Here is a 25,474-nt window from a genome sequence, read left to right as displayed (position 1 = left end):
GCAGCTATCGGATGCAAGTAGTCAGTTTAGCTTCGGTTGCTATGCTAACATCACCCGTTTTATACCAGAGAAACTTTCATAACAGCGTTGTGATACCAAACAGTGTCAATTCAGACTGACATACATTCACTTAGGCTAAGGGGAACTGGGGATATGCATCAGCTGCTTGTGTGAGTCGGACAGTGAATACTTTAGAGCGGCCGCTGCAGTGTGAGCTAACGGGAGCTAACGGGAGAATAAACTCCTGTGGAAGAGCAGCACTGCAGCGGTCGGTAAATGCTGCAGAAACACATTAATAAACAATGAACCACGGCACTCTGGAGCAAAGCATAAGGTTGGAGAAGTCGTTATTCAATTTATTCTGGCTTCGTGTGATTAAAAGCAACACGATCATCGACCCGACGCAGTTGTTGTTGTTGTTGTGAGCTGCCGTTGGGGGGCAAATCAGCGATGTAAATGGTGACGTCATGACGCAGCAAGGGCAGCTCTGGGGCGCCAGTGGGCGGTGTGCACAGAGCGGGAGCTGAAAAGGGAAACCGGAGCTGAACCAGAAAAGCTCCCGCTCGGAGCTAGAAACTGAAAAGCGCTGGTGTGAAAGCCGCATGAGAGCGACACAGGTACCGGGAGTGATGCACCTCGGGACAGAACTACTGTCCAAAGGTGCACCACTCTATGCAGACTGGACTCCACATCTAAGGATCGTGAGTCTGCTGTGGGTGCGTTACGGCAGAGCCGCGTTAAATCTGTTCGCATAAAGAAAAAATGCTCAATGACAGCTGTTCTCTTTAATGCACGATTTAAACCCACTGTTAGGCGGGGACGCACTCGTACACGATTGACCTCCGGGTCCTCTGTACGCGTTCCCACCCCTGACTCTGTTACCCCCAACTCTGGCCAGAGTGAAAGAGCAACGCCACACACTTATCCTGATGGTTCCACCCTAGCCCGCAACGTACGGGCTGGCGGAGATATTTCAGCTGTTGTGCGGGCAGCCATGGCAGCCCCCACCACGCAGGGACAGATTGTCTCAGGCGGGGGGGGCGATCCTTCACCCACGCCCAGAGCGCGGGGCACTACGGGCCTGACCCGTGAGTGGTACAATCTGAATACAGTGGGACTCCCTCAGAAGGTGATAAACACTATTCAGAGTGCGAGAGCTTCCTCCACCAGGTCTCTTTACGACTGTAAGTGGAGGGTGTTTGAGGAGTGGTGCCTTCAAGAAGGACACATCTCTTTTCAATGTCCTGTCGGGGTGATTTTATTATTTCTACAGGACTTGATCGATAAACACAGAGCTTTCTCCACGATCAAGGTGTACCTGGCTGCTATTGCTGCATGCCATGTGGGCTTTGAGGGTAAGACGGCTAGCCAACATCCTTTGGTCTGCCGTTTTATGAAGGGAGCGCGCAGGCTCCTCCCTGTCTCCAGGTCGCTGGTGCCCTTATGGGACCTGGCAGTGGTTTTGAATGGGCTCAGAATGACCCCATTTGAACCCCTGGAAGGAGCTGACATGAAACATCTGTCACTCAAGACAGTGCTGTTACTGGCCCTGGCATCCGCCAAGCGGGTCAGCGATATTCATGCACTGTCTGTACATCCCTCATGCACTCAATTCGCCCCAGGGCAAACGAGAGTGTTGTTGAAGCCCAACCCTGCCTTTACACCAAAGGTGGTTGGTTCGTGTACCCCGATTGACATTGAGGCATTTCCTCCGCAGCTGGTTTCCTCCGGGGAGCAGCAGCAGGATCTGTTGTGTCCAGTCCAGGCTTTTCACACATATATGGACAGATCAAAGGAGCTTCGTCTTAATGACCAACTCTTCGTGTCCTGGGCTAAACCTCACAAGGGCAAGCCCGTTACTAAGCAACGGCTCTCCCACTGGATTGTGGAGGCAATTGCTTTGGCCTATACGAGTCAGAATTTGCAAGCACCTTCGGGTCTGCGGGCTCACTCGACTCGGGGCCTGGCTACATCCTGGGCTTTGTTCAAGGGTGTTTCCATCCAGGATATCTGTGCGGCGGCAAGCTGGTCTTCGCCGCTCTTTTGTCCGCTTTTACAGGCTAGACGTCTCCGCTCCAAGCGTGGCCCGAGCAGTGCTGGGCACCTTGTTGAGTCGGGACTCTACCTGTTAAGTTCTGGTTGGTCGGTGATTTTCGAGATAAGCTCGTCTGGCAATACGGGAGCTACAATTTCCCATAGTGAGACATCGAACGGAGTGTTATGAATGAGAACTATAGGATACTTACGTGACCCCAGTACTCCGAGTAACATGAAGTGAGATGTCTCACCAGACGGCCCTCCTTGCTACGGTGAAGCGAGAAGAGGTGCTTATTTTGAATGACGCATGCGTTGTGGCGCAGGCTACTTATAGGGGGTGATTTCCCGGCCAATCAGGATTGGCGTAATGAGATTGATGCTTCTGTTTGCTCCGCAATGAGGCGCATCCCATAGTGAGACATCTCACTTCATGTTACTCTGAGGACTGGGGTTACGTAAGTAACCTATAGATTCTGTCTCTTTCTGTGACAAACTAAACACAGCTCTACACTGCTTAGTCAATAATATATCTCACTACTATTGCAACAGTTTGTAACTCTTCATGAAGTACATTACAGTGGTACACATCACCCTCGAGACAATATGCAGCCACACGTCAACACAGGTCGCAAAAGTGCAAAGTTGTACAGAGCCAGAGTGCAACCACCAAAACACTGCAGAGATCTCCAACCACGGCTGACACCTCAGCTAACCACACCACACTGTGACGAAAGAAAGCGTGGCAACACCAACAGTGACAACATGCAACAAGGTCGACCACGTCATGCAAACCCAACGAAGCTGCACAGTCTTTGTGATTGTCAGTCAAAAGAATGGAGAATACGTTTCATATTTTAAGCATGAGGAGTGATGTCAGGATTTTACTTGTGGAAGATTTCTTTCAATGATTCAAATTGTAAAAATGTACATCGTTATTATAGATCCAGCAATTCATGTGAGGGCATTTCAAAATAACCTTGTTAAAATAAATGTTTTGGATATAGAAATTAGGCTCCATTCAGCCTGCCGTTTAAGATGTCGAAAGCCAAGGATCTTTTTAGGATGTGTTCAAAGATTGTAAAAACACACTATAGCTACTGTACTTAAACTCAACAAAAATGGGTCAAAGATACACGTGATGTTATCAGCTTTAAAAATCGATTATCAGTGCACCCCTTGAAACAATTTTACGCCTGACCTGGATCTGAGATTCTTAAATACACAGAATTGTATTCTGTAAAAGACAAAAAAAAGTTAGAATCCACATTTTTTCTCCGTCGTCTTTAAACATATTTCAGTTATAAAAACGATAACAAAAGGTCAGCTTCACACTTCGAAACCAGATTTTTTTTTCACTAATGTTCAAGAAGAAGAAAACACACTGTAGTTAAATACACTAGCAACAGATAAACCAGCTACAGACCACTATTAATAAAGTTCAGAATACTCTTGAAATACTGTTTAATAAGCACCAACTTCACCATGTGTCACAACACAAACAGTTGCAGGATGAGTACGTTGCACAGGACTCTGAGTGCAGTGTAAAGCTCACTATATCAGTACGGTGTGATGATCAACATGCGTCTGGTGGCTCGGAGGTGTAAGCAGAACCTGCGCTGACGGATGGCATGATCACCATTTAGCATGTTTCAAAGACTTAATCAGTGGTCCTCATGCTTTCAATATGGGCCTCAGAGAGCTCAGGAGAGGGACTTACAGGATTTTTCATGTGACTGAATAGCTGCTCAGCTTGCTACATTGAAAACGGAAGGGTTGAGGAAGGGAGCGGGGCGGGAGAGTAAGTGTTAGGATTGAGTTTAGCCAGAGGAGAGGGAACAGCAGGATCAGACATGTCACAATACATGTTGGACAGAGCAGTAACATAGTGTCAGTAGGCTACAGCAGACGTTGTTACAGGTTAGGGACAACACAGCACAGACAAATGTAGAGGGACAGACATGGGGATAGTCTGTGGGTAATGGAGTAGGAGGAGGCGGATGACGTATTTTATGGACTGCCTGCTCCCTGCAGCTGGCCTAACAGAGCAGTGCAGCCAATCACAGCAGCGAGGGTGTTATTATCATAATCGACTGTGTTTGTATAAGGCAGGTTCACATTCTTCCGTATGAAGATTAAAAAATGATTAAAAGTCTTCACATTTCCTTATGTTTAATGGCAACAAGTGCATTCTGTTGAGGAATTGGAGATTAGTCATTGAGAATCACCCTCTATGGAAAAAACACACAGCAAGAAGGCCTGCCACAATCATTGCTTTTGTTAAAATAAAATAAAAATGATCTGATGTTCTTGTCCATATTGTATGATAAGTTGATAGCGATATAGTGAGAGGCCTTGGTGCAAGGTCTTAGTTGCAGAAATACTGTAAATTAGTGGAGAAATATAAAAAATACAAAACTCTTTTTAATAACTTGATAGTCTCTTTCAACGTGGTTCCAGAGAAGCTATGCATAGTTCAGCCAAAGTTAAAGTGGATCTATCATGGTATATTTGAAACATATATTGTAGGGCCATACCTATATAAAACATGTCTGTGAAGTTTTTTTTTCAAAATACCAAACAGATTATGCATTTTAGCCATGCCTCATTTCGCTCTATTTGCTCTTTTTCAGCCCTGTTTTTGCAAGGGCTGTGTCTGCTTTTGTGGCAGACTACAGCGCCACTTACAGGCCTGGCATATGTACTACAGCGTCTCCAGCGCTTTCGAGCGATCTCTCATTCCCCTGATAGGTGGAGAGTTGCCCATATAGGCGGAGCACCCCTTTTCTGACGTCAGAAAAATTCAAATAATAATCAGCTCCGTTGCAGCCCCGTTTTTAGAGATTTGGGTATGGAGGAAAAGAAAGAGGGTTGTGTTTTCTGACACTGTGTGAGTTCCCTGACACACCGGGGACACATATTCATGTATAAAAGACGTACAAAAGTGCATTTTGCATGATAGGTCCCCTTTAAACTGCATTAATCATAACATTTTAATGAAGACTAAAATAAGCAATTTCTCTTTTTGATACCTTCTTCATTTGTGTATAACCTTTTCATAAAGATAATTTTTTTTCATTTTCATTTTTAAAATTCATTTTAATTGGTTTTAATTTGTATGCAGCCAATGGGTATATTGACTGGGTGTAAGGGTTAAACAAATCAGATATGTGGGAGTTGAAAATGAAAAATGAAATCGATGTTTTGAGTGTTCAGAGCATTGGTTACAAAGAACAACAACTGTACATTTGAAAGTAAAACACGCTTGACATTTGAAACAGTAGGTGACAAACACATTTGTATAAAGCCTTGTAGTTATTGCTCTTTAACTTTTCTTAAACTTAGATGGCAATTTCAGATGTATATAATGTGAAAATCTACTACATGGTCTTTGCAATCAGATTGTAATGCCAACAGAGGTTTCACCCTGAATTTGGACTGCCTCTTTCAATGCAACATGTGGACAGAATGATAGAGCTTTAAGTCCAGTAGAAAAACAGATGGAATAGTAAATACCTGTGTCATAAAATAATAATGAGATCTACACATTAGCACGATGAGTAAAATGTGTACTTTGAAATGCACCCTTACCTTCTGCAACTGCGTCTCCAACTTACTACACTCCTCTTTTTTTTGCTCGATGGCGATCTCCAGTGTTTTTAGCTTTGATTCCTTCTTGAGGCTAGAGGAGGCCAAAGACGAAGCATGATCCTTCAGATCGATGAGGCTGGACTGCAGGGGGACAGACAGCGCAGAGAGTTAGCACAGGTTCAAACCAGCTGGTCAAACTAGGACAAAGTGACACAGGTTACAAAGTAAGGGCCTACTGATAGAAACAGGAAAGATATGCAGTAAAGTACAGCAGAGCAGAGTAGTAGAGAAAAAGATGCAGCATGTCTTTGTACTCACTGACCTCTTTCTCTGTTAGTTCTATCTGAAGGCCGTTGACCTTCTCCTTCAGATCCTTGTTCTCCTTCCTGTAGGAATCCACTTCATCCAGACGTTCTCTGTCTTCCCTCTCCCTTTGGTCCTTTAAACGCTCTATAATCCTCTCCTAACACACAGAGACATCAAAACAGAGAATGTACATACACTTGAGAATGCTTTAAAGAAACATCTTAAGAATTACCAAAGTCTTAGCTCAGTATGAGAAACAAGACACATATCAAGCGACTTAAGAATTAAGTGTAAGAGTAAGCGCTAAGAACTTTAAGTTGTATGAGGTGTCAAAAACAAAAAGTTCAAGTTTGCGGAGTAAACATAAAGGATTATTACTTTTGGGTTTGATCTAAGGAAAAGTTTGGAAAATATGCTTATTAGCTTAGACTATCTTGTTTGTTAAATCTATCTTGTTTGTTAAATCTGTACAAAAACTGCCACACGTCAATCATTTTGTCCTGCAGTAGGTGTTTACATCTCAACTGTGAACACTGCTCCTCCCTAATGCGGCAGTTTTGTACCATACCTTCTCTGACAGAGCCTCCTCCAGGGTCGCCAGGGCAGTGTCTGTGTTACTGGAGTCGGTCTGCAGAGACTTGACCCGGTCCTTCAGATTCCCCAGCTGCTTGTCTTTGTCTCGCAGCTGCTCCTGCAGATTCTCAATCTGACACAGGGAGGAGGAGGTGGCACAGGGATGAAAAAAGGGAAAGAAGCAGGTGTAAAAAGCATGACTTTAAACCAGAGTACTCAACGTTGCTTTAAGAGCTGGACTCAGAGATTATGAAAGTCTTTGATGATTAATACCCTCTACAGACAACGTCATGTTCATAGTTTGAAATGTGCAAGGGCTTTACAATGAAGTATTTCCATTAAAAACATCAGAAACTGCCAGACTTTGAGGAGTATAGGAAGTAGAACTGAAAATAAAACAGAATATAAATCAAGCAGCAATCCGTTAGAACTATGCATTGAGACTAATGTAAAAACACAGCTATTTAAAGACATTAAAACGTGTGTGCTGATCTAATATACTATACTATACTATATGGTTGACACAACAGAGAAATGAAACCAAATAACCACATCAGGAGAAATCACGAGAGATGTCAAAGAGAGGGATAAAAGTAGATGGATGAAAAAGAGGAGGTGTGTTAGAACAAGGGGAGAGAAAAAAAGCAAAGGGAATGGGTGAGCGGGTCAGTGTGAGAGAGGGAGTAACACTCAGGGAGTATTTATAGCACACACACACTAGAGGCAGTGAGGCAGAAATATCTTCTTGCTTGTCTTTCTATGGACACTTTTCCCCTGAGAGCAGAGACTCTAGTCTTAATGGAGATAGTAACTATTCTGTTTTATCTTTTCACAGAGTGACTGGTTTTGTTCAGGACACAAAAATCTGACATGAAAAATTGCCCAACTCACCACTCATTTATCTGGAGTAGGTCAACATACACCTGCACCTCCTCACCATAGTTCATTGTAACAGATGAATCATGTAGCAATAACTCAGAGTGGTTAGTAAGTGGTTTGGACAATTTCCTCAGTTTGTAGTCACACTTTTTGACTTTTAAACTCCTGTTATCCACCCAAAAGGGCAGGCCTTTTTTTGATGTTCACCTTTTTCTGCAGGACATTGATCTTCCTTTCTTTGACCTCCAGCATGTCCTTCATATCCCTGATTTCTCCGGCGAGAGTGCCCTTCTCCTCCGTCAAGTCCTGCAGCTGCTTGGTTTTCTTGTTCAGGAAGGACTCTTTCTCCTCCAAACGCAGACGCAGAGCATCTACCTGAAGCACGACACAGCCAAACACACCCAGTGCAGTGAGTCTACTTACTATACAATAATCTTACATCATTTTTATTTGATGGTAAATGAGTAACAAGGAATTATAAGACAAACATAGGCACAGCTATGCTTCTTCTCCCTGGCCTTCTAGTCAGAGCGGAGCACGGCTCATGACATTTCCCTGTGTTTGATTTTTATATTTGCTGTTGTAATTTATTGTCCTCTGTTTTGCGATTGTAGTAATGTGTTATTTATTATTTGCATGTACAGCACTTTGGCTCGACCAAAATCGTTTTTAAAATGTGCTATATAAATAAAACCTGATTTGATTTGACAGCTAATACTGGCTTTTAGGTATGAATCAATTTGAACTTGATCTCTATGTCATTCAAAGGAGCATAGGTCCTGAGCGAGTATTTTGTAGTATGGGAATGATGTAAGGCGTATGCATTACAGTAAGGGTAATGCATCCTCAGTTAGTTATTTGTTTGTGTAGCTATTTGATGATTATGAGATGTGCTTTGACAGTGCACTTCTCATTTCTATATATTTGGTGTAGTTTGAAGTCCCAGAGTAAATAAAGTGCTGATATGATTTGCAGTAATACGCCTCGGGCTTAGGGCTAGCCTCTTATTTGCTCGGTTTGGTTTGGAGTATGAAAATGTCTGTGTGGCAGTGAATTGTTATGTTTATTTTCTTTATGTTTTAAGCGTTGTTCTGTTACCTCTGTTTGAAGGATGGCAGCACGTTGCTCCTTGGCAGTGAGAGACTCTTTGAGCACCTCGATATGCTGTTTGCAGTCTGAGTTCTGGTTGTTGAGAGTCTCTAGTTTTGTCTGCAAGGCCAGCAGCTCCGACTCCTTCTTTGACAACTCCTGCTTCAGCTGGTCAATCTACAGACGACAACCATTACAATTAGCAGTGCATATGTGGGGGTATGACAGAGACAATGAGTGGGAAACAGTGAGCCAGTCAGTAAGGCTTAAGCACTATTTTCATCAACACGCTCTCTCACTAAAAATGCATTTGGGACTGACTCTCCTGCATTTGTCATATATTATAAATCATCTCTATTTATGATTAATGAAAGAGGTCTAAAAATAGAATAACAAAACTGTGGCTGGTCCACGCCTAGTTGACTTTTGTGAGGAGCGGCATGTAAACACAGGGCCAAAGCTCCTGAGAGACATATGAGCCCCAGAGAGCAGCAGACACACACCTTGATACAATAACAGATTTCAGGTGGCCCTGCTGGTGAAGCTCCAACTGCTAAAAGTTATCATGACGTAATGTAGCATGCACTGATAGAAACTCTCACTGCTCTGAAAACTACACAGGTGAAGCGGTAATGTCCTAATGTCGACATTGCGATTCTTGGCAGCACAATAACAAAGTACCCAGCTTTTATAAGCAATTAAGAAAGACATGTTAAGTATTGTATTATGCCATATAACTCCCTTGCTGAGTTTGCCTTATTTGGTATCCTTGGTACGCCGATTTCTTTAAAAAAAAGCTTCTCTCAGATAGTTGCCAACAGAACACTTTGCTGATGAGACAAAATGCTAAAGCAGCTTATTTAAAAGACACACAGCTTCATTTAGTATTCTCCTTGCTGCACAGTCATACTGTACCGAAACGACTCAACTGTGTTGGTTTTTCAGCCATATTTTCATAGGATCTACATTTCATGCAGAGTGCAGAGCTTATATACCTTGGTCTTCATGAACTTGGAGTGGTTTTTGTAGACCTCCATCTGTTTGATCTCCTCCTCTCTGTCCTCTGTGTTCAGTAAGCCGTTCGCCTTCAGCATTTGGATCTCATCCTCCAGATCTCGAATGTTGCGCTCCAGAGAGGCAATTTTGGTGTCCTGCACACAAACATGCAGAGGAGACACACCTCAAAATCCAGACTGGCATGTCCAAAAGTTGCAAGCTGCAAATGAATGTAAGCTAGATACAAGAGTCCAGGACAGAAAGAAAGAGGGAGACTAAAAGACAGAGGGAGGAAGAGAGAAAGAGATGTAGCGAGATAAAAGAGTGGAAAAAGCTCTGGAAGACGCTGAGAGCAACTGCGGTATCTGTTGGTCAAATCAGAGGCTTTCTGCTCAGCTCCTTGCAGCAGCTCAGAGGATTAATCACCATTAGGAAATATTGAGCAGACATCCAGCATGGAGAGATTAGCCTAGGACAATGAGAAATGTGCAGAGGGAGAGGAAGAAAGTAACAAGGCGTAGCTTTTGCCGTAGTTGCTTGCAGATCGATGCAGAATCAGGCTCTGGACTGCGACTGTGAGTCCAGCTTTAGCTTCACGGCTTTTTAAATAAATAATACAACGTCTTTAAGATTAGCCATGGTCCATCAACCTCTCCAGCAGAGCATAGAGCAACCTTGTTCCTTCCTGTCTTTCTCTCTTTTTGTGTCTCTCCTCCTCTCCACCTAGTGGCTCTGGACTCATGAACCTGTGGCCGTAAGCAGGGTCAGTCCCGCTGCAGAGGAACATTGTAAATGTGTCGAAATGATGATTGACAGACGACCTGAGCACTGCACATGTACTTCGCCCTGCCGCTGTATCTCACCTCAGTGTTCGTGTTACGAGACGAACATCAATGAACTAACATTGCTTTGCTGCAATAGATATAAGACGGCGTACCTTCAAAGGAGGGGGAATTTATTCCATCCACATGTGATCACTGGTACATCGACCTGGTCAGTAAATCTTATTCTTTATCTCTCTTCCCCTGCCTCTTTCAATCTATCTCCCTGCAAACTGGCCTCTCACTGTCATAAACAACCACACCTGTTTCCATGGTAGCAGCAGGCAGGCTATATACTGTGCACTGTCTCTGGTGAGTGAGCAGGAGAGGGCGGGAGGGATGTAGGGTAGACGGGGAGGGAGGATTATTCGTGCCTCAGCATCAGCATCCACACAGCAGAGGGAGTGGAGGAGAGGGGAGAGATGCAGGGTCTTCCTGCACAGCACAGGGAGAAGGAGGCGGGTCTTCCCTTGCTCTGTATGCAAATCAACAGTATCCCAGAGCACAGATGTCACATGACCGCATCGGGGGAAGGCTGAGGCCTGCACAGTGCCGACCCAGCCGAGAGAGAGGGGCTGTGTCAGCTCAGCGATGATGTCATGATTTATTTTGAGGAAGTGATGTCAGGCCTCTGCAGTGAGGCTGCCGGAGAGTACAGCCATACAACACTTGTTGATCTGAATAAGCATTTTTATATAACATATTGACATATTACAACTGAATCAGATTTGTGTATGTATTAAAATGTAGTGTGTGTGTGAAATGTAATTTGCTTGATCTAAAGGCGAAAGAAAATTATACTTGATGATGGGTGGGGTCTCTCAACTGTCTTTCTTCTTGAATATTTTCTAATGTAATATGAATGCTTGTCCGAGTATTTAAGTGTCCCTTAACCTTGTTAAAATTACATTAAACATTATATACATATTTGTTTCTCTCGTTGTTTCACTGTCCTGTATTCAAATCCAAGAAGATGCATTCATACATTAGTACTGCACAACCAGCTTAAATATAATTAAAACAATTCAAAATGTTTGCATCATTTGATACTGTTTTGCTTAATAATTCAGCTAGGCAATTTTAGTGTCTTCAAAAAAAGATTGTATGCGTGTGTAATAGTTTGAAGCACTGCAAATGTCACAATGCCAAACTTAATATAATCAGGCTGAATTGTTGGACCTGCAGTCTCTGATATTGAAGAGTTAATTTTTGAAACTTCGGTTGCCATGACCAGCTGCTGCATCTCTTCGGCGAGGGACGACAGCTGTAATGTTGAACAGTAATATTGATTCTAGTTGATGTTTACACAACTGCTTTGTGAACAGAAACACAGTCTGTGCATGTCTGTGTGTGAGAGGGAGATAGAGAGATGTGTCAGTGTGTTAATTATTGACTCAGCTGCTGATCGTCACAATAACAACAGAAGATTCAGAAGAACACACAGGCCTGTTAAGTCATACAGCAGCTTACATAATACAAGGCCTGTTAATGCTAGTGACTCAAACACAACATCTGTATTTTAACATCTGGTTCTAGACAGACTGTCAATTATTAGCTTGTTTGAAGTCTGTAAACTGTCAGATAGAGGTGCCTTTCTTTAAAAGGTAAAACAAATTAACTAAATATTAGTTACTCCACTATTCTAAAGAACAGTTCAATGGACAATTTCAATGGGGACTGCTGTAGTGGGTAAAATCCTGGCTGTATATTGTGCGTCTGGTTCTTACTTTCATCTCTATGATGGTCTGCAGGGCCTTGGTTTTGCCTGGATCCTGGTGCAGCTGATTTCTTCTGTGCAGTTCCTTTTAGAAAAGATGCATTATTATGTGGCACAATTACAGCAGAATCTAGTGTTAATGCAACAGAAAGCACGATTATATGACTAAAATTGACTTAAGGGAAAAAACACTACTAAATTCATATAAAGGCACATTGCACATGTAAAGTGTTTACGTTACATAACCAATATGCTACAATATGAGCCGCAGAATAAAGCATATTAAAATCGACACTGCCCTCTAGTGATGAAAAGTGAAAACAGTTAGTGTTCAGTCTTATACAGTTACCCCCATATATTAATATTAACTGAACCTGGTCATAGAGTACCTCTCGTAGATGGATGTTCTCCTTGTCCTTTTGATCCAGAATAACCTCCAGGTGTCCGAGCTGGGCCTCTGCCTCAGCAATGCGCCTGGCTCTCTCCTGCTCCTCGTCCTCGGACACCCTCCCGGACCCCGGTGGCAGCCCTTTGCTCTGCAGCATCTCCAGCAGCTTCTTTATGGACTCGTCCCTGGCACCCAGCGTCTGCTTCTGGGTCTCGATCCTCAGCTCCATCTCCTCAAGGGTCTTCCGCAGCAAGAAGAGCTCCTTGGCCTGCCTGTCGTGTTCGGCCTGCAGACGCCGGAAGTTCTCCTCCGTCAGCTCGATGGTGGTGAAATGATCTGAGCGGTTCCCACCCTCCTGTTGAAGCAAGTGGTTCAGGTCTCTCTGTGTGCGCAGCTCATCCTGCAGAGCCTGGATAGTCATCTGGAGGTGCTGGAAGAGAGACTTTACAATTATTGAAATTAATATTAGATTTTACCACAATGCAACGTTTGTCATGGCAACACACATGAGGGTAAGCACATTTAAATACACTTCAATGCAGTTGCACATTGTTCCGAGGAATAATGCTTCAGCTGGTTGGAAAGGGGGGGAACATATCACTTTCCAATCATTCGAAGCAAATAGACTGCAAACAAGTGATATTGTCAAAATACAATACGGCCTATTTAAGGAGAATTATTATGTATATTTTTCTTTAATCTATGTGCATGATAATAACATTATTAAGTCCCTATTCTTTTCACAAGTGAAGATTGCTCAATCTTTTTACATGTGAGCAGAACTAATAAGAGTTGTTATTGTGCTAATCTGAGTAAAAGACAACCCGGATGCTTCCCTGCAGTGCAGCAGAGAAGAGGATACAAATAATGTTTCAAACCTCTAAAGTCGCATTCAATTATAGTGAAAAGAAGTCTGAGCAAGTATTTTACATTTTATTTTTGTATCTTCAATTTCACTATGACCTTTTAACGTTACTGGACACTGTTATAATTATTATTATTATGTATTTATTTCAACAAGGACCATGCATACAAATACATTAATCTCAGAAAAAAGAGAAGAGATTAATTATGCCAGATTTGAGCTAATAGCTCATTTCCATTAGTATCATGATACTGTATCATTGCACTGTAGAGACGGCACTGTAATGTGTTGATTACATGCATTCTTGTTTGTGAAGAACGATGTACGATGTACATGTCCAGAATAAAATTAAAATAAAAACAAGCTCTATTAAGCCTACTATATTTCTTTGTGTGCAGGGGTATTTTTTGTAGATTTAGGGGAGGAGTGTTATGGCCTCGTTTCTGTCACAGATTGCCTCAGACTTGGTCTCTCCTGTTAACATTTTCCTCCAGCAGATATCTCCAGAGAGAGATCAATCTATGTCCATAAAATGGCTCAATCAGGATTTAGAGGAGAGGAAAAAGATTCTTACACCACAAACAAACCCACTTTACAGGCAGTCTGGGCTTGTAGGGTTTGTGTTACTACAGGGGGATCGACCACCAGACACATTTGGATTGACACAATTCAACAAACAGTCACTTTTATCATTTCACAGTGTTTATAGGGTAACACATGAGGGTTCACAGGAAAAGGATGGGGTGTGAGCTGCTGTAAAGATTTCACTTCCTTTTTGAGGTTCATAGGAGAGGTTGTAATGGTGCAAAGGGATTGTCAGGTGTCTGAAAATACACGGCACACTGAAGGTGACTCTATGTTGTGCACACAACTCGTGGTGCAAACATAGGGACAAACCTTGTTTCTCCTGACATCCAGCATCTGCAGAGCATGGGCAGAATGAATAGAAAAACACATGTATGGTAAAAACAGAGCGTCAGAGCATGATAACAAAGAAACGGATGATAAACACTAAACAGCCAGAGATTTTAAATGAGAGACACGCAACGCAGCTGCTCGGTTATCAGCTCCAGCCCTGAATCAGAATATTATCATACACACAATGAGAAATGTATTGAATGACAACATTTCTGGAAAGAGATGAAGAGTAGTTTTGAAATGGCTGTAAAAATGGTTCTGAGCAACGGGCATGATCTAACATTGACTTATCTTAGATGTATTCACTGGTCTAATATTGTTAACAATTATTTCTAGTAACATTGATTTAAAACATTTGTTTTGGTTTGATTTTATTCATCTATCAACAGCCTCCACATAACATACAGTATGTAGTCAAATATTAACAGTGCAAAGCAGCAGCAGCAGTAATAGTAGAAGTAGTTAGTGCTGTAGTAGTAGTAGTAGTATTAGAAGTATTTGTAACACTGTAAGTAAGGGTTTTGTCTTGATAAGATAAATATGAGACAATATATTAGTGTTTAATTGTATTTGTTGAGGAGCTGAAACATTTATCAGTCTACATTGACTAATTTATTGTCAGTATATTACTTCTCCACTACTTGTGTGAAACATGTGCTCTTCCGACCACTGGGGGGCAGTGTTTGTGTTAGCAGAAGGAGTTGTTAAAGGTTTCAGCTGACTGCAGGGCTGTTGCCATCTTTAACAGTTTTGGACATACTTATGGAAGTCAGTGAGGTTAAATCCAGCGACAGAAACCACCTACCTAGTACATCTCAAATTCTGAATTGCATACCGAGTATAGCCTTACTTATTATTACGCTGTCACACGCCAACATCCCTACTGTTACATCTTGTAAATATAATGTATAACAATGAATGGATCCATACACTGTCCAAAACGTATTTTTCCTGACAAAAAAACCTTCAATACAACAGTTATTTTCCTCATAAAATAAAATGAACATGCTCCCTAAGTCCCTATAAATATTGGCCTGCTGCTACACTGCTTATACAAAGTAATTACTATCAAACAGTGAAAGTGAGTCAAATGCAAACTCTTAAAACAAAACATTTTCTCTCTCCTCATATCTTCTGCCTTTAATCTGACCTGGCCTGCTTCCTCTACCCTACTCTGTTCTCCCTGATCAATAACCTGCTACTACTGAACAGCAGAAGGCGGCCCAGGGAATCAATGTTTTTCAAACTGTGGGTTTAAATGAATTTATGGCCGTTCCCCCTGACATCTGCAGCAGAACTGTTCTAGCTCCTGTGAGTCAGTCATCTTCTGCTGCATATCCTGCAAACAAATCTTCCAGAGGTTTCTGGAGTCCTGGAGAGATGTTGAGCTACAGTGCTCCCCTCTCTGACTGACACCGGGGTAACTGCTTGTCATAAATCCTTTTGTGCAGAGACACACAATCCTTCTGAGAGCCCCATCGACTATTGCATTTTGTCAAATTTCCCCTAAAAACTCTGTCAAGATGCCAAAGCTATGTGTTAAAGTGTTGGTTGATTAAACATGTAGTATTATACTTAATATTTCCCCCAAAAAACCTTAAGTCAAAGACTCAACAGGTAGCGGTTATTGTATGGCAGATATAAGCTTTACGGTATTTATGTTGACAATCTTAGCTGGTTGCATCCTAACAATTAACTTGAACTTTGGCTAAGACTGGTGACACTTTATTATTTTTTTAGATCATAAACCAAATATTGTACAAATTAGAAATGTGACCTGATGATGGGAGCAGATAAAAACAGTTTGGGGATCATTCAAAATACAATAATTGATCCCGGAGGGAACATGAGTTTCCGCTTACAATTTCATTAGAATCCATCTAATAGTTGATGATGCAATTCCCTTAAAACCACAAATGTCCGACTCATTGTGGAGCTAGAGGGAAAGTCGGGGGGTCAGCCATTTCATTAGCATACATTTTGTTAGCACCATGTCTTTGCAAAACTTTCTGTAAAATGTATACTAGTTGCACCAGAGGATACGTTTGGGAATCACCAAAGGCAGAAGCTTAACCCTTTGAGGATTACATATATCTAGACTCAATTTCCCTCCAATTCATTCAATGGTTTTGAAAATATTTCAGTCAGGGCCGAAGAGTTGGACATGTTAAAATATTAACATAAAAGCTACTCTGTGCATAGATTGATACTCAAAGCTGATGATATTCAAATTATTTTACAGGTGGCATGCAAGCACGAGCAGCTATATCTGCTAAAGTATACTGCATATATGTGTGTGTTGAGAGAGAGTGGGCGTTTGCATCTGACAGATGGACAGCTCCAAAGTGCTGAGTCAGAGCATCCTACTGCTCACTACATCCCTAATCTCTGTGTTGTATGTCGTGACGGCTGACAATATACAATTACACCCACAGCCATGCCAGCAGACTAGGCATTTATTCATCTCCACTCAGCAAAAGAAAGGTAGAAATCAGCGTTAATGCAGAAATCTGAGTTGGAACAGCAAACAGGAGTGATGCTGAATTGTAAATTATATTTTCTTACAGTACTTACAGAACTGTAAAGCAATAAGTGTTTTTCCAAGGTGCATGGCGCTATTTAATATGGTTTATTTATATTCCTGTTTGTCATCTAAACAGTATAGGATGAGCCTGAGCAGATACTAGGAGTTCCCCTCATAAAACAGAACAGCCAACTGTGACAATGAAATATAGTTCCGTTTTATAAAGCCAAACAATGTCCTTTTCATTTACTGAGAGTCACTTTGAAGTGTAATAATAAGCGCACATTCAAATGTAGAGAGTGCCTGCAAAGTATTTGCAGATTTCAACTAGGAAGAAAAATATATATTAAAAAAAAGGGAAACATTTTAATCAAGAACCCAACAGGGTCATAGAATATATACCTAAATAATAATATATCTAAATTGTATATGATCAGCTCTACAAGGATCTAACCGACACAGTAAAGACCTGGGCAGAAATGACCAAAGCAAGTGAAACATCTGCACCATGAAACTTTAAGAAAATAATGAAAGAAGCTAGAGATGAACAGCTGAAGGAAACAGATGATCGTGAATCCAGAGAGAACAACCTGATCATTTACCAAGCAGATGAAAGTACTGAAGAAACCCCGGTAGAGTTCTTTGACAGTCTTTGTGAAAACATTTTTGAAATAGGGAAACTTCAGACCAAACAGGTTATCAGACTAGGAACACAGGCTACCCAGGGCCCCAAACGGAACAGACCATTACAAATTGTACTCAACAACAGGGATGACAAAGAGAAAATATTCAAGAATGTGAGGAAACTAAAAAACAGTGAAAACAAGTATCAGAGAATAAGCATTTCAAATGACTACAACAAGGAAGATCGTGAACTCATCAGGAATAAAGTCGAGGAGGCCAAGGCAAAAACAGCAGCCGATGAGTCAAAAAACTACGTCTTCCGAGTTCGCGGTCCACCCTGGAACCTGCGATTAGTCAAACTAAGGCTGCGGCCACACGAGGACGAAAACGGCTAAACGCATAGGATTAACGCAAACGCAAACAAGCTTCCGTCCACACGCAATAGTTATCCGGATAGTGTCTGTCCACACGAGACCGCTCCGTTTAGCTCCAACCGCTGGAGAAGCTGCAGTACATATGCAGGAGCCTGTACGTGCTGTACGTGGCGCTGTAACTTCCTCCACAAAAGCAGCGAAGAAGCATGGTTGTCATGGTTGCCTAATGCCCTTCTGTTTATTCTCCGCGGTGGGGCCCGAGGGAACCGGGCAGAGTTTTTCGCCAGTCAACGTGTATTAAAGTTGAAATCTTCCTGACAAAATTATAAAAGTGCCGGTCAAAGGTCTTCTTTGTTATTTATTGAGCTTTAAAACAAATGAATAACGACTCTATTTATTATTATAATAAAATACACGGAGCCTCTCTTTTTCCTCCCTCTCTTCGGACAGCGTCAGTGTCTGTCTCATGCAGCAGCTGATCCAGTAATCAGTGACCCGGCCGACTGTAAAAATAAACATATTTATAACTAGTTTAGGTAGTTTGAGAGGTAATTAAAATAGCTAAGGGTGATGATCTGACTTGAAGTGTGTGTTTTGCTACAGCGGGAGGAGCTGCAGGTGAGCAGAGCTGCGTGTCTCCGTCCTGTCAGATTACACTTCACTCGCGTTTAGGTCCATATCGAGAGAAAGATAAATAATCTGAATTCAGTGTGCAGTTTACTTTGACGCGGGGGTGAGCAGCAGAGGTGGAGAGAGGCGGGGCTATTGCCTCATCATTATCAGAAAATGATCGTATAGGGCGTACACACGGAGCCGTTGGACCCCCCAGAGCGTTGTGTATGCCGTTCTATCCACCTTGGGACCCGTTATTGTTTCCTCAAGTCGTTTAGTGCCGTATTCGGTCGTCCTCGTGTGGCCGAACGGTCTATATGACACTAAACAGTAACGCAAACGACCGTTTTCGTCCTCGTGTGGCCGCAGCCTAAGGAAGCAAGAATATATCTCGAACCCATAACCCAATATAGAGAAAACGGACACACAGAAACCACCAATAACAATGTAATATTGACAACTGAAAACCAATCTGAAATCAGTGACCAAGAAGTGAGTGAAAGCCTGTCAACCATAAATACAACCTCTGTGGATGACTCAGCCGACAACATTGTAGGGACCACAACCAACAGACATAATCAATGGCGAACAATCTTGATCAACTGTGGTGGCGTAAAGGGCAAGACCCCCAACCTGCATGCTCTCATCGATGACACCAAACCAGATTGCATAATTGGGAATGAGACATGGCTAGATGACACCATAAAGAATGGTGCAATATTCCCCAAACACTATACTATCTTTAGGAAGGATCGCAATATAAACGGAGGTGGAGTCTTCATCGGCATAAAGGAAGGCTTTACAGCAACAAGGATTGCAACCACAGACACAGAAATTGAAATCATGTGGGTCTCGATCAAGGTTTCCCAAGCGAGCAAAACATTCTACATTGGTAGCTTATATAGACCACCAAGTGACCATCACACCAAACTGGATGAGCTTCGGAAATCAATTTCTCTATTGCCTAGTAACGCATCAGAAAAAACAATAATTCTAGGTGGTGACTTCAACGCACCTGGTATAGATTGGGAAAATGAACAACCAGGGACAAACAACATAGCTCTAAACCAACATGTTTTAGACATAGTCAAAGAATACTCACTAACACAAGTACAACTCGAGCCTACTCGAAAACAGAACATATTAGACTTGATATTCACTTCAAATCAAACGCTCGTGCAAAATGTGCAAACAATACCAGGCATATCAGATCACTGTGCTGTCATGATGGACTTTAGTATACATCCTGTATATACAAAGAAAGCCCAGAGAAAAATGTACACATTTTCATTAGCAGACTGGGACGCCATCCAAACTGAGCTGGAATTGTTCAGCACAGAATTTGTTAGAACAGAAAACCAGCTAACTGTGAATGACAACTGGAATATGCTCAGAGACTAACTGTTTTCACAGATGGATAAGCATATCCCGACCAAGTTCACTACCACACGGCACAACCTGCCCTGGCTCACTCACTGCATGAAACGCCAAATAAAAAATAAAAAGAAGTTGTACAACAAAGCCAAGCGATCAGGCAAAACTCGTGATTGGGAAAACTTCCGCAACCAAAAGAAACATGTTCAAAATAACCTTCGCAGTGCACACTGGGACTATATCGAAAACACACTCACCCAGAGTCTTGCTGAAAACAATACCAGACTATTCTGGAAATATGTCAAAGAGTGTGGAGCGGACAACATTGGAGTCTCCCCTATTAGAGAGGGTGAAGACCTCTACAGTAGCAGCAAAGACAAGGCTGAACTCATCAACAAACAATTTAAATCTGTATTTACTAAGGATGATGGTAGCCAGCCCTCTATATCAGGAGATCCAGCCCCGCAGATAGAAGACCTGATCATCACGACTGAAGGAGTGACCAAACTACTGGCAAATATTAAGATCAACAAGGCTAGCGGCCCAGATGGTCTACCCAATCGTATACTCAAAATGCTGGCCCCCCAAATAGGCCCACTGCTCAAGTGCGTATTCACGCAGTCACTGCAAACAGGAAATCTACCTGATGACTGGCTGCAGGCAAACGTTACTATATTCAAGAAAGGGGACCGGCACACCGCCGCAAATTACAGACCAGTTTCCCTGACAGTAGTATGTTGTAAACCCCTGGAACACATCATTTGCAAACACCTGTTGAATCACCTGGAAAGGCATAATGTCCTCACCCCATTCCAGCATGGATTTCGACAAAACCATTCGTGTGAAACTCAACTCCTAGTCACAATACATGACCTGGCAAAATATCATGACCAGAAATTGCAAGTCGATGTGGCAATCCTTGATTTCTCAAAGGCTTTTGACACGGTTCCACATAAGCACCTGTTGCTAAAGCTGGCCCACATGGGTATAACCGGCCCAATACTTGATTGGACCACAACCTTTCTCATGCAAAGAAGCCAACAAGTAGTCGTAGAAGGGATGAAATCAAGTAAAGTTCACGTTGACTCTGGTGTCCCACAAGGCACTGTGCTGGGTCCATTGCTTTTCTTATGCTACATTAATGACCTGCCGTCACATGTAGCATCTACAGTGCGGTTATTCGCGGATGACTGTCTGCTCTACAGGCCTATTAAAAATGGAAGTGATCAAGAAGACCTACAGGGTGACCTAACTAGACTTCAGGAATGGGCTAACACTTGGGGAATGTGCTTTAATACTAGTAAGTGCTACATCCTACGAACAAGCAGATCAACAAACCCGCACATTAAAAACTATACTCTATGTGGCCAGGTGTTAAAAGAGGTGACCCACCAGCCTTATCTTTGGCCAACACATTGGCCAAATTGTAACACAGGCAAACCGTTCGCTCGGCTTCCTACGCCAGAACCTGCGACGCTGTCCCCAGAAACTGAGACAGCTTTTGTGGCCCTAGTACGTTCTAAACTAGAGTACGCCAGCTCGGTCTGGGACCCCTACACTGATAAAGACAGTGATGCCCTGGAATCAGTACAAAGAAGAGGTGCAAGATTCATTTTTGGAGATTATGAATGGGACAGCAGTGTCACAGAAATGCTCAAGCGGTTGAACTGGGTGGAATTAAGTGAAAGGCGGCAATTGGCTCGTTTGGTTCTCTTCTTCAAGATTGTCCATAACATCTCAGCCATTGATGCATCAATGTACCTAGAGCCAGTTAGAAGAAGTGCAACCCGCAAAGCCAACTCTTTGAACTTCGAGCGAATTTTTGCAACTAGTGACACTCTTAAATACTCCTTCTTTCCGAGAAAAATCAGAGAGTGGAACTTGCTACCAGAAGAAGCTGTCATCGCAGAAACCGTGGAGTGCTTCCGGCAAATTTTAAGAGACATTTAGCGGGGATCATCCATCCCCCACTGAGCGTGATACCTCTGGGTTCTGCTCAGTATTAATCCAGATCCAGAACCTATATTCTAGTAATGACAGCTATTTGATTTAATACTATGTCTTAAATCTTTCACTTTAAACTGATGCAACATGCTCAATGATACACAGCCTCTGTGTAATGATGAAGTGAAGTCAGTGAGAGTCTGTAGACAGCCTTTCAGGGCAGGTAGTAAATAAACTATTCAGATAGATGAAAAGGCTGACTCTTCAACAGCAATGTCAACAAATGAACGCCTTTCAAATAGCACAAGTATTATAGTAGTATAAAAAAAACGTCATTCAAAATTATTTTCAAAAACTAGATTTGACAAGCTGACATGAGGGCATGAGATGACTGGAATCAAACTGCCAACCCTGGATAAGTTCATAACCATGAGTGGACTACCTCCTAAGCCACAGCAGCCTGTAAAAACTGTGGATTCACCGTCTTGTCTAATTCTCTTTTCATGAATCACCTGGCCTCCTTTCAAAGAAGAACACATCTTTATTGCATTCTCGCTTTTGTGTAAGATGGCCATTTTTGCACTGTTAGCACTGCACTGGTCTAATCTAAAGACGTGCTCTTCCGAAGAACAAGACACAAGCAGAATGTAAAACATCCTATCCCTTTAGCTTTGTTCCTTCATTCTCCACTCCCATCTTAATTAATCAAATTCAATCAGATTTGTTTTGTAAAGCCCAATATCACACATGTGTCTCAGGGCGCATCATAATGTGTACAGCATGATACACTAAGTAAACATGTAAAAAACTCCCAAAGGAACCTCACAATTAATGAGGAGTGTTCTTTCACACTGTACATGTTTTCCTGCTGCAATAGTTGAGACTTCTTATTTCATTACTTTATTTCCTCTGGCTTAAGCAGCAGCCATCTTATATGCTCACCGTGGGTGGGGGATGGTTACCACAGGAAAAACTGATGAGCTCTTTTAAATGTTCACATGATACTCCCTGAGTCAACTTGAGCTCACAATGTCATGACCTTTACTCATCATGTGTATGTGACTCCTGAAAGATCTGAACTAGATCTAAATACAATACTATTTAAAAACAATAATAACATATGTCATCATAAAACGTCCTTTATTGATTTCTTAAATTAATTGAAGTTTTCCGAAACAGTACCTTTAAATATGCAAATTCATGCTTCTTTGGGTGAATTTAAGGAACATCTTCATATCCAAATAAAGAAAGTTTTGTAAAAAAACCACAACGTATTAATATATATTTTCAATGTTTGGTTTTCGAACTCATTGACAAAATAGCCAAAGCAGTCAAAACTGTCCATTGCATGACCATAAGGTTCTCGCTTTAACTCAACATACTGTGTGGGGTGCACACCTGCTTCACCTCATATGAATCACGTGTGCCAACGACTAAATGTGACTTTACCTCTCCCACACAAGAGACAGACGGGTGGTGATGACTAAACACCACACATTAGCTGGCACGACTACAAAGGGGAGAAAGCTGTGATCATGAATTCAAACATCACTGTCCACATTAACACTACAGAAGTAATGTATTGGACGTGTAAGAGACCCAACACCCTATACTTAACTGAGACACAACAGTCCCCTCCTGAACAAATATTCCCCCTTTATAGCACTGTGAGATGTAACATTCGGCAGTACAGAGTAAAGATAAAATAAAAACATGTCATGCCTTAGAGGCAAGTATCCATGCATAGCAAAGGCAGTGTGATGAGAGGAAGCTCAGCCTCCATTTTGGGGCTTATGTGTTGAATAGGGCCGACTGGGTGGCTGAGCAGCAGTGGTCATGACTCAGTCCGCTCTACATGTAGCTCACAGACTTCCCTCCAGCAGATTTTGTCCAGCTTCAGCATGACAAAACATTCTGCTGAATTCAAGTCAAATAGATTAACGGTATTGCCTGAGCCAGTAGCATAGTACATACAAAATGCGTCCTGGGCTAGTTACCTCCAGTCTTGACCATCGACTGTCGTTATTAAAGCTCTGAAGGCTACGGTTGGTATTTCACTGACAGTTCAGTTTGTGCTCCAATGAAACAGATGAAAGATAAACTAATGCCTGAGCGGCTTTCTTTTCTCTAAGATGTTGTAAAAAGATGCACATATCCCCAGATCTTATTTTTTTAACAAAATAAATGATGCACTGCATTGGCTCAAGCTAATCGAGGCCTAAGGCACCTGATGCAATTGTAAAGGCTGCTAGAAGATGGATGTAATGATTGGCCTGAAATTACTCCATTATTAATGAGGCAATTTGCTCCTCAATCAGCCTCTCAAACCATCCCACCGTAAGTATACACTTACGTAAGGAGGCCTCACAGCCCAGTATTCAAGATAGAAAAAATACCAATTATAGTAACAAGGCACATCTGCCTTTTATTAGCCGGAATACTTCATTAATGAACCCAACCTAGACTCCTAGATATGACGTACAGGACCAACCCTGACGTTTGTTTATCTCCTTTAAGGACATAGGCTGCTTGAGCCATAATGTTATTGTTCCCATTCTGTGACCGGTCAACACTAGGTCACAGATGGTCTGTTGTTGTGGGTGCACTGGGACACTTCCTTCTTTGTTGTTTGTGGACTCCAAGGTATGACATCTTCGAGGCCATAAGTGACGGACGCAAGTGACTCAGTGTGCCCAACTGGTTAAACTATCTTATCAAGATATGTTGATTACTCTCTGTGAAACCAGTTAGAAGTTTCCACAACACCAGCCAGGAGTAATATAAATATAATTCAATGCAGACAGAGTCAGAGCAAACAGTGATGGACAAGGCTGAGCATAAAATACAATAAAAAGAGTTCTCGCTTTGTATCGAGTACAAAAGACATGAAAGCCAACGCTATACGGCTTTCTTCTGTCGCACACATTCAGCTCCTACAGTGTATGAAGCCAAGCTAAAAATATATACAAGGATTCCCGCAGAGTATTTAATCACACTGAACACAAGGAATAAGTGGCATGATGAATGGCTTGGACTTGTCAGTGGCAGAGCTGGTTAAGCTTGAACAGGCACATTCTACACCCGAACACTGTCCCCATACATTTACATAAATCATAAAGATATAAAAGGATCAAAGTACCTCTGGCTCCCCTCTAGGGACCACCAGCAGGTAAAACTGAGAGGCAGAGCGCTCCACATCTTTCCCTTCAGCAGCGTGACACTGCTTCAGGGCTGGCAGACTGCAGCTCTTTAACCTCCAGTCAAATCAGGTGCGCCACAATTGATCCGTTTTAAAAGGGGATGTTAGGACACACAATCGCATGCAGATATGTCCTGCACAAAGACAGGCAGGTCTCATTTAAGGGTCACACTAATGGTCCTGCTGTGACCTTGAAGGGTGGAGTGATGGTGTTGAGTGATGAGTGGCCTGCTGACTGCTCAGGGTTTTGCATCACACAACCCCAGACAGACAGAATCGCAGACAGACTGACACAGACAAGACAGCCAGCTGGCAAATTTCAGACTTAACGTTGCTTGAGACTTCGTACAATCAGCTGCATCATCTCACAGAACTGCTTAAAAAAACAAAAAAAAAAACTTTGTGCACTTTTCTGTGTAGCTGAAATCTCAAATTAAACCAAGAGCTGACCTGTGAACAGATACAATTTCTTCTCATATTGAATGCAAGTGCAGTAGGTTATTTGGCTTTATATCTACTTTTTATTTTGTTAAAACTTATTTTTGACTTGAATTTAAAAAAAAATATTCCTAGGGCAATTAGGTGATGAAAGATAAATAACTTTTCTGCATATTGATAAGTTTCTACATTTATTCACACACACTCA

The 25,474-nt window shown here is 42.1% G+C and overlaps 1 protein-coding gene across 4 annotated transcripts in view; it reads right to left on the bottom strand.

Moving 5' to 3' along the window:
- erc2 (ELKS/RAB6-interacting/CAST family member 2) overlaps positions 1-25,474 on the bottom strand; it is a 48,957-nt gene that overhangs the window by 17,178 nt on the left and 6,305 nt on the right. For 2 of the 4 annotated variants that reach the window (XM_071203129.1, XM_071203128.1), the window contains exons 3-11: positions 12,396-12,836; positions 12,017-12,091; positions 9,468-9,623; positions 8,482-8,649; positions 7,591-7,758; positions 6,500-6,637; positions 5,948-6,088; positions 5,626-5,766; positions 3,755-3,790 (exon numbers count right to left, since the gene is read on the bottom strand). In XM_071203129.1, the coding sequence (XP_071059230.1) occupies positions 3,755-3,790; positions 5,626-5,766; positions 5,948-6,088; positions 6,500-6,637; positions 7,591-7,758; positions 8,482-8,649; positions 9,468-9,623; positions 12,017-12,091; positions 12,396-12,836 (1,464 nt within the window). The remainder of the gene's footprint in view (positions 1-3,754; positions 3,791-5,625; positions 5,767-5,947; positions 6,089-6,499; positions 6,638-7,590; positions 7,759-8,481; positions 8,650-9,467; positions 9,624-12,016; positions 12,092-12,395; positions 12,837-25,474) is intronic. The other 2 variants (XM_071203127.1, XM_034082499.2) reach the window with 1 other exon arrangement.

Source organism: Pseudochaenichthys georgianus, chromosome 5 (genome assembly GCF_902827115.2).
Source record: "Pseudochaenichthys georgianus chromosome 5, fPseGeo1.2, whole genome shotgun sequence".
In the NCBI taxonomy this organism is placed as follows: Eukaryota; Metazoa; Chordata; class Actinopteri; order Perciformes; family Channichthyidae; genus Pseudochaenichthys; species Pseudochaenichthys georgianus.
Note: the sequence above shows the minus strand (reverse complement) of the source record. Positions and strands in the feature narration are given on the sequence as shown.